At 36.3% G+C, this 23,575-nt stretch overlaps 1 protein-coding gene across 1 annotated transcript in view; it reads right to left on the bottom strand.

The window, feature by feature from the left end:
* Positions 1–1,234: 1,234 nt before the first annotated feature.
* The window catches only part of LOC124712171 (protein sax-3-like), an 89,837-nt gene continuing 67,496 nt past the window's right edge, over positions 1,235–23,575 (bottom strand). The window contains exons 20-22 of the mRNA XM_047242466.1: positions 21,944–22,134; positions 13,395–13,584; positions 1,235–5,409 (exon numbers count right to left, since the gene is read on the bottom strand). Coding sequence (XP_047098422.1) covers positions 5,198–5,409; positions 13,395–13,584; positions 21,944–22,134 — 593 coding nt within the window. The 3' untranslated portion in view covers positions 1,235–5,197. The remainder of the gene's footprint in view (positions 5,410–13,394; positions 13,585–21,943; positions 22,135–23,575) is intronic.

The raw sequence follows: 23,575 nt of genomic DNA on the forward strand, positions 1-23,575 counted from the left end.
AAGTTCCATGTAAAAAGTTTTTCCTTTTTTTATATTGGAAACTGAGTAATGATTCAGTAAACTGTTCACACTCAACAAGCTAAATAAACAACTATTATGAACACTCTTCAGAGACACATGTAGTGCTGAGACGAATATTTTGTCATCTTGGAATCTGATCCGTTTCACAATGAAAGAGGGGAAAAATATTTAACTGTAACTGATTATGCCAGTAATCTGGCTGTGTCTGCAACATTCTGGGAAAAAAATGGCATTGCCAATGTTAGGATTGGCAGATCATCATTTTTACACGACTCCTCACAAATATGAGTTCAGTGTGCCATGTGGTTTGGTTATTTTTCCAAATGAAACAAATCCATTTGTGAACAATGATGAAAAAGTATGTAAATATTAAATGGTTCTCTGAGTTCTTCATGGGCAAAGCAGGTGGTAGATTTCAGTTCAGTGGTAGAATACTTGGGATGTGTAATCAGTCTACAAAGGAGATTGCTTACAAACCACTTGTGCAACCCACCCTACAATACTGGTCAAGTGTGTGGGACCTGTACCACACAGAAAGGACTAATAGGGGATATCGAACGTATACATACAATGGCAGCCTGAATGGTCACAGGTTTGTTTAGCCCATGGGAGATTGTCACAAAGATACTGATGGAACTGAACTGGAAGACTCTTGGAGATAGATGTAAACTATCCTGAGAAACTCTGTTAACAAAGTTTCAAGGACTGGCATTACATGCTGACTCCAGGAATATACTACAGTCACCCTATGTATCACTCAATATGTATCATGAGAATGAGATAAGAATAATTAGTGCATGTACATAGGCATTCAAACAATCATTCTTCCTATACTCCATTCGTGAATGGAACAGGAAGAAACCCCAGTAACTGGTACAATGGGATGCACATTCTGCCATGAACCTCATTGTGGTTTGCAGAGTATAGATGTGGATATAGATGTAGATTGCATAAATGTGATAATAGTCCTTTTTTTGCTTCAGCATGAATATAGGGGAAAATTCAAATATTTTTGCTTCTGTACCTCTGTTCTCATTTTCTTCTATTTAAAAAGTGCGTTACAATTGTTAAAAGAAACTCACATTGATATGTTTTACTGGACCTTCTGCCAGATTCGAAAGTAACACCTCCTTTCTTTCTTGTATATTTGTGGTTAAAATTTCCATTTTCTCAAATTTTTCAGTTCAGCGGGAAAGAATGTTTTAAGACTCTCTTAAAAAGAATTGAATTTTATTTTACACTTGTGTGTTTGTTACATTATGTACATTATGTTACATTACATTGATATACAAAAGTCTATACAAAACTTTATAAAAGCCCAGCTTACTAAAATATATAACAAAAGTCAATGTAGTTCAAGTTTACTTCTACAAGAGCATGAGATGCTGACAGTAGTACGAAACATAAACACCCTTTCGGTGTGTGATTATTCATTACTTTTAAATTTGTTTCAGTTAAATGCACCACCATTTCATTAGCAGTTGTTCACTTTTTTGTAATGTGATGCTAGGAACAGTTCTAATGTCAACAACACTATTTATGCACCACAAAAAGTAACAACATTGACTATTATATATATGTATATCTGTTATTCAAGAAACTCATACCTCGAATTGACCTACTGAAGTGGAAGAACTTTTACTTTAGAAGAAGATGACCATGAAATTCACATTTTTAATTATCTGCACAAATATATATCAGACAGACTATGTCAGGACGGCTACATACATCGCTGAAACTATTCAGAGAAACACTGTATCAGTTTATTGAGTTTCACCTTTTATCACAATTTGTCTGATACTATAAAAATTTTTATTTTTCATAAATAAGGAAAACAAACAGCTCTCAAAATATGTTAACAGCTACAAATATTTTATTGCACAAATAAACTGTATGTTATTTATTGTATCATTTTTTCAGAGGGCATTTAATATATTCCATATTCTCAAATATAATTTTGAAAAAAAAAAAAAAAATCATATCAATCCTTGTTACTGGTTTCTTCATGCAGATCTATTTTTGTTGACTGTTCTAAGATGTATTCCTACAGGATTATTTTATTCTGATTTAGAACAATCAAATGTATTTTTTTGTTGCACACATCTGTTTATCAAAAGAGAAAAGGTCTAAGCCTTTAACAGTCATTGGGGTTTTATAATAGGTATACTCTTAAGTTGAGTTTGTTTCTGCACACTTATGGTACATACATAAATGGAGCAGGCAAAAATTGTAATGTATGGTACAATTGGAAGTACCCTCAGCCATGCATTTCATGGTAATTAGTAGTGTATGGATGTAGATGCAGACTTTTGATTGGTTACAACTTGACGTGAGAGTAATGAAGCTGTAAATACAATAGCCAACCCAAACAACGTCCAATGACTGCCTTTCTTCATAGTGCAATCAGTTGAATGTTGCCTCCTGTCAGATAATGTTGAAAACAAAGAAGCAGAAATTTCATGAAACATTATGATGTAAGATTAATTGAATAAAATATACACTACTAAAGGAAAAGAGGGTTTTGTTTTTCATTTTATCCATGAACACAGGCTGAAATTAATTGTACTGTGGAAAGTATTGAAATTTGGCATACATTTAGAAAAGTAACCTTAAGAAACCTTTGCTAAAGGGATATAAGTTTGCTGTTCTTCCTACAGACATAAAATGTCATGGGAAAGTTTACATCTTCTAGTGAAGAAAAGTAAGAAGCATTTTTGTGCTTAAACCTTAAAATAGGTGACAATTAGTTCATGAGATTTGCCAATGTTTTCCAAAGAACATGTTACCACAGTCTATAATATAATCTCAAAACACACAGTGACAAACAAATAATTTTAAGAATAACTTTTATAATTATACATGACAGCAATATTTTGAGGTACCTTTTCATGTCTGAGATAACTAAACACATTTATAAGCTACTGTATTTGTTAGGAAAAATGTATCTGTTCATGTACAGGGCAACTTAATTAGTCACGTGTGAGCTATGAGCAGTAGCTGAGTTAAGGAACCTGTGAACATGTTAGCTCTAGTATTTGTGGATTTTATGTATGATTCATTGGGAATAACAACAAACAATATGATTTTCTGAAATGTTGGGAGAGTGGGATAAATTAAGTGAAACTTTTTGAACCAAGACAATGGCTTCAGTGCTGGTATTATCTGCTGATACTTATCTACTTCCAAATAAACCAATGTTATGTTCACAATGAGTTTTTCATCTTAAACTATTGAATACACAGTAGTACATGATCATATGGTTTATGATACAATCTGTGTCTTTATATCAGAATATATATTAAGTGAGCATCTTCTTATTGTTTTAAAGCACTTTTATTTACAAAAACAATTTAAGAGCAGAGGAAACTTAAACTTGTCGTTAGTAACATCAGCAATCATAATCTGTGTGCAGAACCACTGTCCGAAGTTTACAGATCAGCACATATTTACATTTTGTGTAGGCAATACATCATTCCATTCATACTAATTACTTACAAAAAGATTTTTATGCTGTCATGGATTATTTCTGTTATTTACAATATAATACATACAGTACACTTGAGGTACAACATAAAATAACTGATATGCATGTCGTTCTAAAATGTACCACAGCGTTTGACACATACACAATTCCTCTACAGATTTCTTAAGAGGACACTAAAATTGTTTGACTAGTCAGCTTAAATTTAATTGCTTTCATTATGGTCTATGACTGCACAATGCAGCGGAATTGGTCACTAGTTTTGTGAAAAACATGTTACCAAACCAGTGTCACAAATAATGTATTGTATTAATAGCATGAACTGGAAAACAGGAGATGTGGAACAGAGTTTTTTCATAATTAGATTTATGTTTATTGTGCATTAACTATACTTTAAAATTAATTTACAATCCTTCATCAGTCCCTTGGAAAACAATGACATTAATGTTAACAAAATTATTCAATGTATGCTAACATTGTGAATTTCATGAGCATAAGTAATATGATTGTAAATGAATTCTCTAATAAACATATTGGTTTTCAGGTGACCTGCCACAATACACTCCAAATAAGTTAACTGTTTACTCTCTTTGGCCATTGTTGCTAAGGTTTCAATACATTATCCTTTATGATGCATGTGCATCAATGGCCAATCTTCACAATTGTTTTTAAAAGTCATATAAGACTGAAAACACATAATCAGTAGAATGAAATAACAATTCTAATCATCATTTGTCACATATTTCCATGCATATCATGAACTGAAGATCACCATAATACAATGACAGTATGTTACTTATTATTACAGAGTGATACTTTGTCACTTACTGTCTGTCTGTCCTGTACAGTGTTCCAGAGTATTCTAACAGAACTGATTCCACATATTACTGATTTCTGTCATTATGTCATTCAAAATTAATTCAAGTGCTAAAATACTATGTAATTAACTAAATTAGCATAAAACTTTTATTTGCTTTTTACGTATTATAGACTTTTGAACGAAATCATAGCCGTTTCAATAAATTATTTTAATACAGCCAGTATTCACCTTGATTGGTAGTAGGAATACCAATGATCGTATCTAAATCAGTTACCACAAAATTGCAAAATTTATGACATGTAGACGTAGCCCATTAATCTTAAATGGAGAACATTTCTACTGTGTAATACAAAAGTAGTCAGTGAGACTTTAGTGCACAGTGGCAACAGTACATATAACATGTGTTGTGCAGGTGTTATTATTCATAGTATTTGTTTTATTTGCTATATTAACAAGGAATAATCCAATATGTGGTGAAGATGTAAAGGACAGAATAAATGCCTTTTGGATAGTCCTTTCACAGAATTTTAGTTACAGGTATTTCAGAGGCAATATTATACCACCAATTCTTTTAGGCCTTTTAGGCCTTCAGTATTATTAAATTTTTTTCTGGTTAGACACTCCCCCTCCCATCCCACAGTAGGCCTCTTCTGGGTGCATGCTGTATAGAAATTCCATGATATACCAAATGTGATAAGCTATAGTTGTAATAACAATTTTAACATTTTTGCTACCAGTTCAATATACATCATTAAATACAAAATGGCAGTTAATCAGCTATAAAATGCAGTTTCAAAGTTCTATAAAATGAAAATATAATAAAATTACAATTTAGGCAGTCTTTTAGTTTGGTACGTCATTGCCAACAAACAGTATTATCGAATAGGTTCACTGGCATTTAAAGGCTGTTTCTCATGTTGATCTCCAGAACTGGAACTTGATGCTGAATTACCAAGTGGAAATGGTCCATTAGCAAACATGCTGGCTAGCTTGTTAACTCTCTGACTGCCTGTGCCACTTCCTAAAGTATTGCTGTTAGATGACTGTGACGTGGGATAGTTTGGTTTCTCGTATGCTGGAACATCATCTGTGAAATCAAAAGTTATGCTTTATTGCTGTGTTACTTATAATCAACAACAGTTTGCAAAAACTATAGGTGTGAATAATTATTATCCTGTATGAACATAAAATGGTACACAAACAGTGATTGGTCTCTTTCACGTTTTCCTATTGACCTGACATCAATTGCAGACCTTAGTTGACTGGGTTACTTTAAGAAAGAGAGCACACTAATGCTAATATATATATAACTTTTTATCTTGTTTTTGTTAGATCCTAACAGAAGAGCATCTTCTGCTGTAAGAGAACTAAAAATCTCAGCCAAGTATGAATAGGACTCATGCTCTGAGGGCTCCATACAAACTTAATTATTTATATTGATACTTCATTTGTAGGTCTTGATGAGTTTTTTTTTTTGCAAGTATCAAAGTATGTGATGTAAACGACTTCATTTGTGTTACCACCAGCAGTCCTTCGTTTAAATACAAAAAGTAAATGCTACATCTTAGTGCTATGTTTCACAACAGGCTCTATGGTGTGTCCCACAAGAAAACAGATTTATTTTAATAATAAAACACATAATTTATATGAAAATTGCTAGTTTTATTATGTCAATATGAAACACAAAGACTGTGACTAAACATGAAACAAAATATCAGGCAAATCATCCTCCATTGGTTTGTCTGCATGCATCCACTCTGTGGACAATATTTTTGACAACTCTGGACTAAAGTTCCACTTGAATTTGACCCAAGACATGTCTAACTTTTTCCTCTGAATTGAAGGACAGTTTGTGGATTGTTCACATAAACACAAGTTTTCATATAGCCCCACAATAAAGTCTCATTGCGTCAAATATCATATTGGTAGCCAGTTCTGACTGCCTTTGCGAGAGATGAGGTGAGCAGGGAACCATTCTCTCAGCAACCTTGTTGTTTTAACAGCGATGTGGCAGGTTTCCCTATCCTGTTAGAACCACATATTTTCCACATTCAGTTCTTCCAGTTGTAGTCATAAATGCTGTATTATCATGTGGTGTAACGATCAGAGTCACTGTCACTGCTCTTCCAGTCTTGTTTTCAAAAATAATATAGCCCAATTACTCTGCTAGCTCAAAACCTTCACCAAACAGTGACTCTTTCTGGATAAAGACACTTCTCATGGGCCATGCGAGGATACTCTGGGCCCCAAATCTGGCAAGTTTGTTTATTCACATAACTATTAAGCTGGAAGTGTGCCTCATCACTAAATATTATTTTCTTATGAAAGTCACTACAGAATTCTTGTTTTGTGATTACCCGCTATGCAAATGTTTGATGCTTCAAATGGTCTGTAGACTTCAACTTCTGTGTTAGTTGGACTGTAAAAGGATTCAAATTCAGATGTTATGTCAAAATTCAATGCAAAGTGCTTTTTGGAATCGCTAATTGTTGAGGACGATGGCAAATTGACTTCATTGGACTTGTAGCAGTGCTCTCACTGACAAGAGCGACATTCACTACTGATCAACAAGAACAAAGACATCCAGCTGATTTGATTTATTTATTTTTATTTATTTTATTTATCCACCCGTTGACAATAAATATTGTATGGATGTTGTCAAGGGTACATGTAAGCCATTTCAAAGAAATGGGACACCAACAATATATACGTAAAAAAGTACAAAACAAAATAATACAATGAAATTAATATAGCCTATATACATCCCTGCTTGTTATTTTAAATGCAAGGTCTGTTTTTCATAAGGCTTTAGTTTTTTCCTCCCGAAACGGCAAGTCCTTATATACACAACACTGCTTAAGTATATATTTACATCACACAACAGCTGTCCTTTAAGTATGTAAATGTAATGAATGGTTAGGTACAGATAGAGTATTTTCCATTTTGCCTTTATAAATATCATCAGAAAAAATTTATTGACCTACATAGTCATTTACAGAATAAAAGCATTGTTCTACTAGAAATATTTTAAATTCTGTTTTAAATTTGTTATCATCTTCTAACTGCCTGATGTTGATTGGCAGTGCGTTGTACAGTTTTGCACCGATATGGCTCACATGCCTTTGTGTATTCGTTCTTTTTGTTCGCTGAGTATGGAGTGCTGCACTATTACGGGTATTGTAGTTATGAAAGTCGGCATTTGTCTGAAAATCTGCAATGTGGGTCCTGACATACATTACACATTTGTATATGTATAATGATGGTATAGTAAGTATTCTAAGATTTTTGAATATTGATTTGCAGTGTGTCTGTGGATGACTGTGAGTTATTATTTGGATGGCCCTCTTCTGCAACAGCAAAATTTGTTTTATGCGCTCTGTTGCGGAACCCCAAAATATTATTCTGTGTGTGGCAAGAGATTGAAAATAGCCGAAATATGCCATTCTGGCACCCTCTGAGGTACAAACATTTGCAATAATTATGAGGGCAAAACAGGCTGAATTAAGTTTCTGTGCAAGTTTTATTACGTGGTCATTAAAATTTAAGTTTTCATCCACATGAATCCCCAGCAATTTTGTAGATATCACTCTGTCTAAGGCTTTGTCACCCCACACCAGATCGAGATTTACATTTTGACATCTTTTCCCAAACTGCATATAATTTGTTTTATTTACATTCAATGTCAACCTGTTTGCATTGAGCCAAGAGTGGATGTAATTTAGTACTTTATCAGAAGTGGTTGGTAGCAATTGCTTTGGTGCACTTATTATCACACTAGTATCATCTGCAAATATTATTGCTTTGGCTGCATCATCTGAGGTGTGAAAATCATTTATATAGACAAGAAACAATATAGCCCCTAGGATGCTGCCTTGTGGTACTCCTATTTCTACATTTTTTGTCTCTGATACTGAATTTATTTTGTGGTTGGAGTAAGTTGATGTCAGTCCCACAACCTGTGTTCTGTTTTTTAGGTATGATTCAAACCATTTTTTCCCCATCCCATGTATACCCAACGTTTCCAATTTTTCTAAAAGAATGTCCTGGTTCACAGTGTCAAAAGCTTTGGAGAGGTCTAGATTTACTCCTACTAAACTATAATCTTTTTCTAGATTTTTGATTATTTGTTCAGTGTAGCACATTACTGCTGTTTCAGTATTTTTATGTGCTTGGAAGCCATGCTGATTTCTGTTAAGTAAATTATGGTCATTTAGATATTTGTTGATTCGGTGCTTCATCAGTTTTTTCTAATATTTTTGAAAATGCTAGGAGGAGAGATATTGGGCGATAGTTTTCTACCTTATACTTGCCGCTGTTTTTAAATAATGGCTTCACTTTTGAAATTTTCAGCCTCTCTGGAAAAGCACCTTCACTGAATGATAAATTGGCTATGTGTGCAAAGGGCTTTGCGATTTGTGGTGCTGTCCTTGTTATGATTGACACAGGCACCTCATCTATGCCAGCCGACATTTTGGGTTTCAAGCTTTGTATCACTTTCAACACTTCACCCACATTTGGTGGCTCTACCCTCATCCTACAAGCTGTTTTTGGATATTCAGGTTTTTCTTCGCTTGTGAATTTTTAGCTTAATGAAGTTGTTGCATTTATGAAATAATTGTTAGTATAATTTGGCAAATCTTGTTTATTAATATTGACATTTTTTAAATTTTTGAGGCTAATGTCCTGGTTTTCACAACTCTTCCCCGTTTCAGTCTTCACAATACCCCATATGGCTTTTGATTTGTTTTCAGACTGTCTTATAAAACTATCATTACTCATGTTCTATCCTCTATCTTCAAATTTCCTTACCAGTCTCTGCACTGTTGATGTATTAGCCACATTTTGCTAAGTAAAAGTTACATTAAATATTTTAATGGTCTCTGAAAAGCATGCACCATATTTTAAGTGCACTTTCAAAATCTGGACATTGATCCACTATGTATCATTCAATTTTAGCTGATAACAATATGCACAAATGCCGACTGACAATTAAAATTGGTAATCATGGCTGGTATTGCAGTTACCAATATCAACAGAGAAAATTGCTTAAATTTCAGGTCCAGCAATGTAACAAGCTTAAAGAAGTGCTTAATTAATAAACTGCATTCTTTATGGGACACCCTTATCACATACACTAATCTTCAAACTCTGACAGTTTGTGAAGTGTGTGGTGCTATGTACTAATTTTAGGCAGTAGAATGCATTCATAACATTTCTTAATTTAATTATAAAATACCTCTAGTATCGCATATGAGGACAATGGGAAATCTTTTCAGACTGGCAAAGAGATGGTGTTGACAGTCATTATTTTTGTAATGGTATATGCTGTGTGTAAATATCGCTGAATTTTAAATTTTGGTACATCCTGTGAAATAATGTAAGTAAAATGTCAACTTAATCTGTGGAATGTTTTTTACATATTGTTAGTATATAAAACATTTCTTCACAATGTTTTAACCATTTTATCCACTAATTTATTAATGTAGGTGAGATATTGGTTTACAGCTTTATGTAAGAAGTGAAACAGCAATTAAATCCATGTGTGGAACAGATGGCTATTGCTTTCTGGAATTAAAAAGGGTTCTTCTAACTGGTTACCTACAAAAAGTAAAACAATGACATAATTTTAGGCACAAAGTAATGAAAGAATACCTGAGATGAGCCCAAACTGAAAACCAAAAGAACTGGCATTCATCAGGACAATGTAAACTCTTTGTTCGTGCAAATGGTGAAAGATTTGAAGTACAAATTGTTGCAACAACCACACTAATCAACAAGTTTAGCACCAATTGACTTTTATCTATTCCTGCAGCCAAAGAAATTTATTTAAAAAAAAAGAAGTGAAAAACTGCAGCAACTGTTGAGAACTTTATCGAGTCCACTTCCAGTTTAGGCTTTATATTATGTCATTTTAAAGTGGTTCTGAAAACTGCCGTAATTATGATAGATATATAAACATTGCATATAACAGAATATGAAAAAACACGGCTTACATATATAAAATATAAGTACATATAGACATGAGTACATACAGACTGTAAAACACATTATGCTGCAGAGCAACATCCAATTGATCAAACTGAAAGTCAGGTGGTTTTAAAATGTTATGTGCCCAATGATTGCATGAGTGTAATTTATTACATTATAAGTATTCTCTGGGTTGAAGAGGATTTCTGTTTTCACATATCTGAAATACCAAGTTGCATGTTTTCCAAATAAAAGGCTAAAATAGATTTTAGATTTAATAACAGCACAAAATAGTTGTAGTGGATGAGGTCTCCAGGTTGATGCTAATGCAATGTTCACTTCGCTTGATATAGCAGAGACATACAGAAATATTCCTATAAATGAAACAATTACAGCAATAAAAAATAATTTGCTGATGCACAAGACACTTCCTCCAGTAGCAATCATAGAAATTATTGAATTACTGGAAATTGTTTTCAAATACAACTGCTGTACTATTCATAACAAAAGCTACCTTCAAAAAGATGTATTAGCTGTGGGCTTTCCCACAGGAGGTATACTGGCAGATATTTTTATTAATTGTTTGGAAAACAAATTATTCAAAGAAAACCCTGATACTAACATTTGATAGAATATTATAAACATTATGTTGATGATGTCCTCATCTTATATGTGGCTCACAACAAGAAATGTCCTATCTGCAAATATCTGTAGCAAAATAAATAATAAAACTATCTTGTAAGTCAAACACAGCTATTAATTTTTTAGATCTTTCAATTACTATGAAGCAATGTACACATGTTTTTGGAATTCATCATATACCTACATCTTCTAACATCATAATTCCTGTTGCAGCATGCCATCCTGCTCAACATAAAAAGACATTCTTCTGTTCTGCAATAAATAGGCTCCTTAAACTACCACTAAATTCTAATGAGATAGAAAAGCCTGCTTAGTTGGGTGGTAATGTGCTTGCTTCCTTTGCAAGCGGGCCTGGGTTTGATTTTTGGCTGGTTGGGGATTTTCTCCACTCATAGACTGGGTGTTCTGTTATCATCGTTTCATCCTCATCACCAGCACACAAGTTGCCCAATATGGCATTGAATGAAATAAGACTTGTACTTGGCGGCCAAACTTACCCGAATGGGTCCTCCCGGGCAACGATGCCATACACTCATTTAATTTCATTTCAAGTAGAAAAGAAACTACATTAATTATGAAATATAGCCCATACTAAAAATTATCACAGTGTGATCATTGATCAAATATATAACTTCTTGAAACCTAAAAGGAATCAACTGGCACAGTAGAGTTGCTACATAAAAAAGAATTAGTGTTACTTTCTTTCTATGGTGAGGTCTCATAGAGGCTTAGTAACCTTTTTTTTTTTAAAAAAAAAAACACATAATGTACACATCATGTACAAATCACAATCACCTCTGTTATATTTTTTAATACACAACATTAACAAAACACATGTCTTATCCAAAATAATAGCATATAAAAAATATATTACTCTATTGTAAGGCTAGTTACATCAGACAAATTGGAAGGAATTTAAAATGTAATTCATAGATACACAAAATTAAAAAGAAAAAAAAACCATGGGAAATAAATCCCACCTTCACAGCTCACCTAATACAAGAGAATCACATGGTGCACAGTACTGAAAACCACCTTGTAATCCTTTGTACAATGAAGAAGGAATACTTTGTGAACATACCAGTACATGAAGAATTAGAAATCTATGCCCATCTAAAAATAATTCAAGGAAAAGATGCTCAGTGAGCAATGTACATATAAAAACACCAATTTCTTCAACTTCTGCCACCCCATTACTGATAACTTCATTTACAGTTAGTCCACAAATTTGTTGCTGTATCTACGTGTTTGTAAACATGCTCTGTAAGGAGTCCATGACGAGTCCAAGCTATGCTAACAACCTCTGCAGTTTCCTGGTGTTCAATTTTTGTATGTTAGAGGATATAATTCAACACAAGTCTGGGATGTCCAATCCACTGCAACTATTTTATGCATTTATTAAATCTGCAAACTATTTTTAGCCTTTCATTTGTAAAAGATTCAACTTAAAATTTTTGAAATCCTCTTAAACCAAAAGAATGCTAATAATATAATGATAATATAATGTAAATGGATGGATAAAAAATCTACTCACCAAGCAGTGGCTGGGGAACACAAACACAAAAGGGTTTAACTTTTTCAAGCTTTCAGAGACAGCGGCTACTTCTTCTGGCAGAAGAGTTGAATGAAAGGAAGAGGGGTGAAGGAAAAAGACTGGAGAGGTTTAGGGAAACAGGTACAGTTCAGAAAAGTCACCCAGAATGCCAGGTCGGGGGGGGACTTACTGGACGGGAGGTATACTCATGCTGTCATTGGGTACGTAACATTTTAACCCAGCAGACTTGCACTTCTTTCAATTGTTCATTGCTGTACAGCACAATATAAATTTTATACCCTTATCTGTACTTGTATTAGAAATATACAAGCCTCGATTTTTCATCTTCTATTATTAAGTACAAAGTTTATGTAATTATCATAATTATGGCAGTTTTCAGAACCACTTGAAAATGGCATAATAAGAAGGCAAAAATCTGCAGTGGACTCAATAAAGTTTTCCAAAGCAACAAACAGTTGCTGAATCAGTACATGGAAAAACTAAATAAAGAAATTTGTGGCTGGAAAATGTTCTGAGGTTATGGCAGCTGTAAATGGGTATTTTGCAGAAATTCTAGAATAACACATTGAAGATGGGATCTGCTCATTGGGGAAATATTGGATGGAATGCATTTTTGACCTAAAACTATAGTTTTTCACTCCCTGGCAAAGAAATTTTCATTTTGCTCCCATGGATGTAACACAAGTATAAGTAGTAAAGCTCTCCTTCTCTATCTTCTTTCTACAACATTTTCTCATTATATTTATTTTTGATGCTTGTTAAACTGAGTATCAAGACAGTGGTGCATTTTATTAAAGTATATAAAAAATAAACTTGCAGTTATAACTTTAAAAATTTCTTGCCTTGAATTGCTGACATTCAGTGCCAATGTTGTAAGATGATTTCTGCCACTAACATGTTTCAATCACCTGTTCGTGAATGGTGCTGAGGCTTGTGGTGTGGGGTCGACCTCAGATGTGGTGGGCGAGCACAGCTGTAGCTGGAGTCTGTGCTATAACACGGAGAGACAGGCCTTCGACAAGGAGCTTGACGAGAGCCACCCAACAGGTGGTGTGGTCTGTGCCGCCAGCCAGTAGTATTCGATGACTGACATTGACCCTGCAAATTAAGAAAAAGACTATTCAACTGTCGTATATGATATTGGCTTGAGTCACATTTTGTTTTCTGCTCCTTGCTTGCTCCACGTAGTGTTTCTTCTGGTACTGTAGCCATAAAATATAATCAATGGGTGGTTCAATAATGATTTTAAAAAAAACTATATCATGTCATTCACTGTATGAAGACTTGATTTTTCTTGACAGACTGTTGGGTCATGGAACTTTTTTTTGACAGATTAGGGCTGTAATTAAATATGAAACTCAGTTTTTAAGAGTTGAGGCTTTGAAACCATCTCTGAGATGCAGTTGTACGGGTCAGATTGTAATAGGATTACCAACTCAAAATTATTGAAAGCAGGACAGTGTTTCACAAATAGCAGTAAATATAGAAAAAAAGGCTGACAATTTATTTTAGAAGCAATAAAATGTTTACATTTTACATTTTGGAGTAATAAACATGTTCTAATCTCAATATTAGCAGGTAGGTCTAAGAACACTTTGAAAACCTGCTATTGTGTTAAACAATGGTATTTGTTTGTTCCAGATACAATGCAGTTACCGTGATGCACTTTGCAGTAGTTACCAATGCCAATGGTGTTTCCTGTCAAAGCATATTTTTCAATAGACTGTGCTGCTGAGAGAAGAGTTGAATTGTTATCTTGAAGGATATGGCTATAAAATTCCTCACAAGATACAACCTTGAAACTGTACTTGAACATTAAAATTCCTTTGACAGTGTCCATCAACAAATGATTCCTTTCTTTTGTCCATTGAGGAGGCATGAGAAATGCACAGGTTCAGTACATGCACTGCATCTAGGACTCACAAGGAAAACTTGACAAATTTCTGAAAACATTTTGACCCTTTTTTATCAAAGACCAGCAATGTTGATCTAGTATACAGTTTTCTCCAGCATTGTATATCTGGCACAATTCTTAATGTTGCATAACTAAACAGTTTTGAATCACTTATTTTCAAACCTTTGGTTTGTAAGTACTGAAGACATGGAAGAATGTCCTCAAAGCAAAGGTCCTTTAATCTTTAAGACATTTAAAGAACTTCAGTGCTTCCATTGGCTTCACCCGATTGCTAGGTATTTAGTGTAAGTTCATTGAAACAAGGTACATTTTCCATGTACCCCTGGCTTCTGAAAAGGACTTCAAAGCTTGTCTGACTTTGAGAAGAATGAACATTTTTTTATTCAGTTTTCTTAAATTTCAAACAAAAGTTTACTCACAATTTTGTTTCCATGTCTTTATTGGATCACCAGGTTACAAAAAGAAAATTTTACTTGAAAATTTTGGTAATGTTTATAGCTCATGCTTTTTTCCCATCAAACTATAATCTACAATTTGATTTCACCTTGACTGCCTGAATAAAAATAGTGAATTGAGAGTACTTTGCATCATTAGCTGAGTCTGAACATCTGAAGCCATTTCCACCTGTTTCCACCTAGAGCCACTGTGCTGTTCCTTACGGAGAGTACTTTGTGCCAGTATTAGTGATTTTCTCTTCTATTCCTTTTGTGTATGCACTGGATAATGACTGTCTGTGTGTACCTCTACATGCTGACCATGATCCATGTGCATGATAAACAGTGAACTGTCATACAGTCTGTTCCAGAATAAAAGTCAAGTGCTGGCACACTGGACAGAATGTTAGAGCAGAGAGGGCTGTGAAGAAGATGTCAGCCAATAGTATGCTGACTGACCCATCTCTAAGACAACAGCAAGACAGCAGCGGCATCTACATGAAGAGGACACAAGCGTCACACCACCTGGCTGCAGCCCAGTTCACCAACTTTGACAGTGGGGTCAAGATTAGGCACTTGTATAGCAGCTGCTTAGGAACTGTGTTATTTCACTTATATTAGAAATTGTATATACTGAAGAGATTTTCTTATTTTGTCTGTTGTCATTTGGTTGTGACACATCATTGTAAAGTCTCAAAGTTAAATATTGTCATTTATCTTACTGTAATAAAAATTCATTAATACAATTTGCTTCAGTTGTTGTCTAGCAATCCGAGAAAGCAGGTTTGATAGGCACCCCATATTCGACAAACAGGCAGGACAAAACCCTGCTAAAGATGGTGTAGCAGCTAGTGGCCAATGCTGCATGCCCAACAGAACAACAAACTACACCTTTTCACCAGTTTCATGAACAAGAAGAGGAATGGCTCGAGTGGTTGCAACAGTTTAAGCCTACATAATTCCTCACAATGTACTAGGTACTGTGAAACTCCCCCATTTATTGTCCATGGTAGGAAGTATAGTTTTTCAACTCATCCAGAAACTATTTCCTAACACCACTCCTAGTGAACTTTCCTATGATCTTGTTGTAGTAGATTCACTAACTAACTATTATGACCAACAAGTGAATGTGGTAGCAGCTAGGTATCAATTCTTCAATTGCAAGAGAAGGTCAGAACAAACTTATCATGAGTGGATAACAGATTTGCAGGGTATGATGAGGAAATGCAAATTCAAATGTGCTTGTGGTGCTTTATATTCAGATGTTATGTTGTGTGATGCAATCATGTACAGTGTCACTGATGTCAGAGTTAGATAACAGGTTTTGAAACAGTCTGATCCATCATTTCAATATGTTGTGCAAATACTAGACCAGTACGGTTCAGGTGCCATGTCAGCCAATAACTTTGTGCAGCCACAAATTTGTCAGGTTGAGTCGCCCCTTGCTCACGAAATTGGAAATTTGTGGTAAGGGCTATGGGACCAAACTGCTAAGGCCATCAGTCCCTAGGCTCACACACTAATTAATCTAACTTAAGCTAATTTATGCTAAGGACCCCCCCCCCCCCCCCCACACACACACACACACACACACACACACACACACACACACGCCCTAGGGAGGACTCGAACCTCCGACGGGGTGAGCGCGTGAATCATGACAAGACACCTCAGACTGAGCGGCTACCTCGTGCGGCTCCCTTGCTCACAATTAGCCCATTAGGCAGCAGCAGCAGCTTGCATGTGCCATACCGCTTTAACACTTCTCTGTGCCACATAAGCACTTCTCTAAACATGCGAATGGAATTAAGTCATGCCCACAGTGCTATTCATGGCACAAAAGCCAAGACTGCCCATCAAGACAAACACAGTGTTATGCTTGTGGCAAGAAAGGATATGTACAATCCATATGATTGCAATGGAACAAACATAAGAATTCTGCCCACTCACAAATCTAGTCACAAGGCCCATGTGATCAATGCCTTGTATTCAAAGCCTCGTGCAGGCATTAGCAAAACTAGCAAGTGAACAGTTTCTTCAGTGCTCTGCCAGTCCAACAAGCTTTTTGTTCATTTGCATATTAATGGAAAACAGGTGCCTCTCTTACAGTGCTAAATCGTAACACATATGAACTATTAGGCTCCCCACACCTGTCTAAAACTAGCATTCACCTGATGGCTTATATCAGACAAGACATTCCCGTTCTTGGAAAATGTACTTTGCCTGGCCTGCTATGTGTCACTCGCATACATGAACTGTAACTTTCACTATGCTACAATCACATTGTGAGAACATATTTGGCCTTGATTCATTTGATTTGTTTGGCTTTCAAATTCAGGACAATGAGTTGTCAGTGTCTGCATTCAATGCTAAAGACAGTGTAGTTAGCTTGCTGAAAGAATTCCCTGAACTCTTTTCTGAAGGTTTAGGCAAGGCTAATAATTTTGTTGCACATTACTATGAAAGGCAATGCTCAGTTGAGATTTTGCTGGGCCAGAACTGTTCCCATTGCATTATGGGACAAAGTCACTGCTGAACATAAAGAATTGCAATATAGCAGAGCTATTGTGCCCATACAAGCTAGTCAGTTGGCAAGTCCAATGGTTTTGCTCCCTAAAACTTCACTTCAAATTCACCTCTATGTTGACTTCAGGTCTATAGTCAACCCTTAAACTGTGATTGATACATATCCATTGCCACGCCCAGAGGATCTCATGGACAGATTAGGCACTGGTTGCTACTTTTCAAAAATTGTCAAATACCTCTTGATGAAGAATCTCAAAGAGTGTGTGTAGTTAACTCTCATTTAGGCTTGTTTAAATATTTGTGCTTGCCTTTTGGCAGTGCTTCCGCACCCGCCATTTTCCAACAGTATTTAGAATAGCTGACTGCTTAACTACCAAACTGATATTGTCACAGGAGGTCATACACCTGAAGAACACATTGCAAATCTGTGTGCTTTGTTTCATGTGTTATCTGGTGCAGGCCTAAAGTGTGATTTTTGTTTTAAACAGGAGTTACAGTATCTTGGTCATGTCGTAAACAGCCAAGGCGTACATCCTCTTTAGTCACGTTTGTTACCCATACGTGACCTGCCAGTTTCTCACAATGTCACAAAATTGCAGTCAGTTTTAGGAAAAATGAACTATTATATCTGGTTCATACCAAACACTGTACAAATCACCATTGCATTGCAATGCTTGTGTCATAAGAATGTCCTCTTTGTTTGGACAGAGAAGTGCCAAGAAGCTTTTCAAAAACTTAAAGATGCATTGCTCAGTGTTCGATGATTGGTTCACTTTGATCCAGTTGTGCTGCAAGTTGACGCTTCCTCTTATGGAATCGGTGCAGTGCTTTTGCACAGAACTGGTGATAAAGACAGGCATATTACTTTCATATCAAAAGTGATTCACAAATATAGAGAGAGGCATTGGCTATTGTGTATGGTGTCACCAAATTCCACAATTATTTAACAGCAGAAAATTCTACTTAGTAATGGATCACAAGCCACTGCAGTCCTTGTTTCATCTGGCGAAGATGGTTCCTGTATGAACTTCCAAAAATTGCAAAGCTGGGCTTTGTTGTTGTCTCAATATCAGTATGAGACTGTGTATCATCTGACATCTGAACATGATAATGTGAATGCACTTTTACATCTTCTGATTGGCCCTGATACCGACTAAGACACTTTTGCTGCATCTTGTTGTCACATCAATGCTCAGGATTCTGAATTGCTTCAATCCTTTCATCTGGACTGTAGGAAAATTGCACAGGCCATGGTAGCTGATTCAAATTTGAGCATTTTGCTGAAATATGTTTACATATCTTGACCTTGCTCATTGCATAGCATAAAGAACTCTGTTGTGTGCTGATACTTTGCACATCAGCATAGCCTCACTTTACTGCAAGGTGTGATTCTTGTTCAAAATGACAGTGGACAGTCATGTGTGTTGATCCCCAAAGCTTTGCAAAATGAAGTGTTGCAGTTACTTCACCAGGGCGCTCGGGGATTGTTTGTACGAAACAGTTAGCAAGTCGGCACTGTACTTAGCAGGGTATGGACACCCAAATAGAACAGATGATGTCACAGTATCACACAAGTGTGGAAAATCAGGCTGCTCCACCACAAAAATTCTCTGTTTGGCCTCAGTCACAATTGCCATGGCAATGTGTGCACGTAGACTTTGCAGGACCTTTATGGAGCACTCATTGATTGATTGTGGTAGACTCATACAGCAAGTTTCCTTTTGCTGTGCCAATGAAATTGACATCATGTAGCACAATTCAAGTGTTGTCCTATATTTTTTGTGTTGAAGGTTTACCTTAAGTCATAGTGTCGGACAACAGCCCTCAGTTCACGTCAAATGAATTTGAAACATTCTGTGAAAGCAATTGGGATACAGCATCTGACTAGTGCACCATTCCATCCACAGTCAAACAGTTAAGCGGAATGTTTTGTCAGGACTTTCAAGCACCAGATGGCCCAATTTTGCAATGCAGACACCAGGGATCAAGCATTGCACCTTTTTCTCACATCATATTGTTCACATCCAATATACGGACCACTGCGGGTAGAATTGCTTCACAGCCACTGCCATCAGACACTGCTCCGCCCTCCTCAGCATCTGGAACTGAAGGAAGGCCACAAGTATCACTTCACACCATATGATATTGTGTTTTTCAGGATTTTTTGCAGCAGCAGAAGATAGGCTTTGCAGCAGCAGAAGATAGGCGCAAGGTGAGATCCTTCGTCGCCTTGGCACTTGCATGTCCCTCATTTCAGGCCCAGACAGACTGCAGTGCTGACATCACAATCAAATTTGCTGCTGTCATGTGAATGGCGATCCTTCTGTGTCTCTCTCCCCACATTCACAGATCCTGAGGACAGTGAGGCCACAACAGCTGCCAGAGGGTGCCATCACGACACTGTGGGATGACCTCATGGAGACAGAGCCTTTGCCTACTCTTGTCCTACTGACGGAGCTAGACCCACTCACTCTGCAGCAGCCATCACCTTCTACATCTGGTTATAGGCCTCAGGAGGTGGACACATACCCTTCTGGCCGTTTTCCAGGTGATGTTTCCGCTAGTGCGAAAGCCGGATGGTGAGGTACGATCGGAAGCCTGATGACCCCTGCAGCCAAAGCTTCAAGTCCAGTGCCACATCCTGTCTCCCCTCCCATTGTTGAGCTCCTTATACGATGACAGTCTGTTGCATTGGGGGGGGGGGGGGGGGGGATGTTACGGCATAAAAGTCATGCACCGGTATGCTGACCAACCCCTCTCTAGGACAACGAGACAGCAGCGGCATCTACACGATGAGGACATAAGTAATGTGCTGCCTGGCCATGGCCCAATTTGCTGACTTCAACAGCAGGTTCAAGATTAGGCACTTGTGTAGCAGCAACAAAGGAACTGTACTATTTCACGTGTATATAATGAAGAGATTTTCTTATTCTGTCTGTCACCCATTGCCTGCGGCGCATTATTGTAAATTCTCAACGTGTGTTGTCATTTATCTTTCTGTAATAAAAATTCATTAATACAATTTGCTTGAATTGTTGTCTAGTGATCCAAGAAAGCAGGTTTCCTAGGCACCCCATATTCGATAAGTAGGTGGGACACAACACAGTCTTTCTCAATTAACTGTTCTCTAAATTTACCCAACATAGTTTTGCAGGAATAATGTCAATTTTCTCTCAAAGATTCTCATTTAAGTTCTTTGTTATGCTGACCAGTTACACTCCTAAAAATATGTGTCTCTGAAGTAATTTGATCTCTCTCTCTCTCTCTATCCATCTACTCTATCTATCTCTCTCTCTCTCTCTCTCTCTCTAATAATTAGAAATGGAGCTTTGAGAGATGAAATGAAGAGGGTAGTGAAGAAAAATTAGACAAAAATACAAAGTTCAGCATAAATTCTTGAGTAACACAATTTGATTAATGAAAGGATAAAGTAAAATGTAGCAAATGAAAGAAGCCAAAGTGGAATACAGGCACCTAAACAATAACATTGACTGGAATTGCAAAGTGGAAAACCAGGAGAGGCAGAGGAAAAAAATGCAGAGCAGTAGATGACACTTACAGGAAATTAAAGAAGCTCATGGATAATGGGACGCAACTATATAACAAAGAGTTTAGATAGCTAAGGGAATATTTAGAGGGGCTACATAAAGGATAGGAACTTTATGGCAGTATTATGGAAAACGAAGAGGAAATGGGTGACGATGTGCTTATATGTGTGCATATCATTAAACCATCAGTTTGATAACTCATGATTGCAAAACACTATCACAATTTATCTACACATGTAGACAGAGATGATACTGTTTGTATACTTGTCAGATTTCACATTCCACAATGCTGGAAGCTATATACAAATCTGAAAGGAGTAAGTGACATATTGTAGAGGATTGGTAAGTAGTTCTGTTACGTATTTCTGCAATAAATAATTCAAGCTTCTAAAAGAAACAAATAAATAGCTGCAGTGTCATTTGCCTGGACTTCAACATTTTTGTTGAATGTTTATACAGCTGATTAGTAATAAGTATTAATCATATAATCAAACTACTCTCCCAACTGTGATTTGAACACATCTGTCTTTCTTGATGTACTCATATCCATATGGCATCACTGTATCAGTTGTTTGCATGTCCCCAAATTGCAAAGTCTCAGCAGGAATTGCTGTGTATTGTACAATCTCACCCTTACCCTATACAATATATTGTGCAATATTATGGAGTAAGTGTCAATATCTTTACAGCTATGCAGCCTTATCTAATATACTGAGGAAACCAATGCTACTCTCTGAAGATTGGATGGGTGGATCACTAACGAAGAGGTACTGAACTGAATTGGGGAAAAAGAACTTTATTATGATACAACTTGACTAAAAGAAGAGAACTGTTTTTTTTTTTTTTGGGGGGGGGGGGGGGGGGGGGGTTTGGGGGTGGCAAGGGTTGAACATAGTAAGCACATCCATATGGATGTAGGGTGCAGTAGTTATCTAGAGATGAAAATAATTGCACACACAAGATAGACTACCATGGAGGGATGCATCAAACCAGTCTTCAGACTGATGGCTACTAAAAAATAAACAGCACCTTACCTGCAGAGGCCCTTGTTCACCATGGTCAACAGCACCATCATAGGGGCAGTTGGAATCACTGCATGAGCAACATGTATCACTGCTGCAGCTCCCCCGGTCTTCATCCCAGCTGCCGGCTGTCGTAGAACCGTGCCACCTCTCACAGTCACTGTAGTCAGAGTCTGCACAGGCTGGCTGGCCACTGGGAATGCCTGCACAAAGAAAGATTACATTACTGCGTAATAGAAACATTTTTCTGTGTTAAGACTTCAAGAATCCATTGTGTGTCTACTACATGCGTGTCAGAATTTGCAGCCTTAGCTTTAAAATTATAAGTTGCATCACATCTTATGCTGAACTGTGCTTCTTATTTTGTGGGTAGATGGCTCTGATTTTAGAAATTCTAGTAATTTTTCCTGAAATTGTGTAAGTACTTTCCAGTCAGATAGTCACTGTCTTTTCTAATACAGATGTCAGCTGTGTTTGTTGTTATATAGCCTGGTCCTTCCTGTGTGCACAATTTTCTTCTTTTTTTCTTGATCCTCTGCCCTGTATTGCACAGGGTTGGCATAGTTAGTTTAAGTTGTGGCCAGATGCCCTTATTGTCGTCTCCCTGCACAGGATGGGATATGTGTACCCCAACTGTCTGTGTGTAGTATTATTCATGTGAAAGCAAGCAAAAGTTCTAAATGTTCTTCCTGTGTGCACATTTACTTGCAATATTCCCAGATTTCACATGACAGTGGAGAAACATTCCATGATAGAATTTATAGATAATGTTTATTAACTTGTTTCTGAAGGTTGAGGTTCCACAACAGTCAACAGCTTTCTGCTTATTTCACTGGAGTTTAACTATTTGGCCAAAAATAAAATGCTATTTCATGACAGAAATGAATGTTTTCTGTTTGAATGAATGAGTATTGTCTGTATGGAGTTTGGAAAATTAAGAGAGAGGTATTGAGAGAGTGTAGCTTTGAACCAGGTAATGAGGTTTTGTTGGATCGCATAGTTTGTAAGAACATTTTCCTTAACCCTTTCACTACCACTGGGACATATGTTTCCAATGATAGTTTATCAGAGAACAAATGGAAATCTGCTGCATGTTATTGCTAAGTATCACTGTCTGACTACCAAAAGGGAGTCCACTAATTGTTTGCAGAATTATTATAATTACCAAGTGCACCTGTAGGTTGTGCTATCTTCAAGATTCATTGTTAACCCTCTGTTCACTAAATGTCTTACTCCTTATTATTCAGTATCATAAATGTCTCATATTTTATTTCATTAATTACAGTATTTTTATCATTTGAATTAATGGAAATTACCATATTTACTTGAATATAAGAAGGTCCCCTTTTTTAAAGGCTGCTTGAGAGAATTTTATTCCTAACATGTTCTGACTCATCAAAATTACAAACAGTTTTAATAATATAAAGCTTTTGTCCAAAAAGGTTAACATTATACCCATTCTCAACTTATCCCACTTATTGATTACCTACAGTTTGATAATACAAGGATAAATAAAATAAAACAAAAAGAAATGGTTTACATTAATTCTTATTTTCACATTCCTCTTGCTTACTTTGCCAATTATCTATGGTATCACTATTTTTCATCATTAATGTCATCACTGGTATCATTGTTTGGGATGAT

This window comes from Schistocerca piceifrons, chromosome 8 (assembly GCF_021461385.2).
Source record: "Schistocerca piceifrons isolate TAMUIC-IGC-003096 chromosome 8, iqSchPice1.1, whole genome shotgun sequence".
Classification (NCBI taxonomy): Eukaryota; Metazoa; Arthropoda; class Insecta; order Orthoptera; family Acrididae; genus Schistocerca; species Schistocerca piceifrons.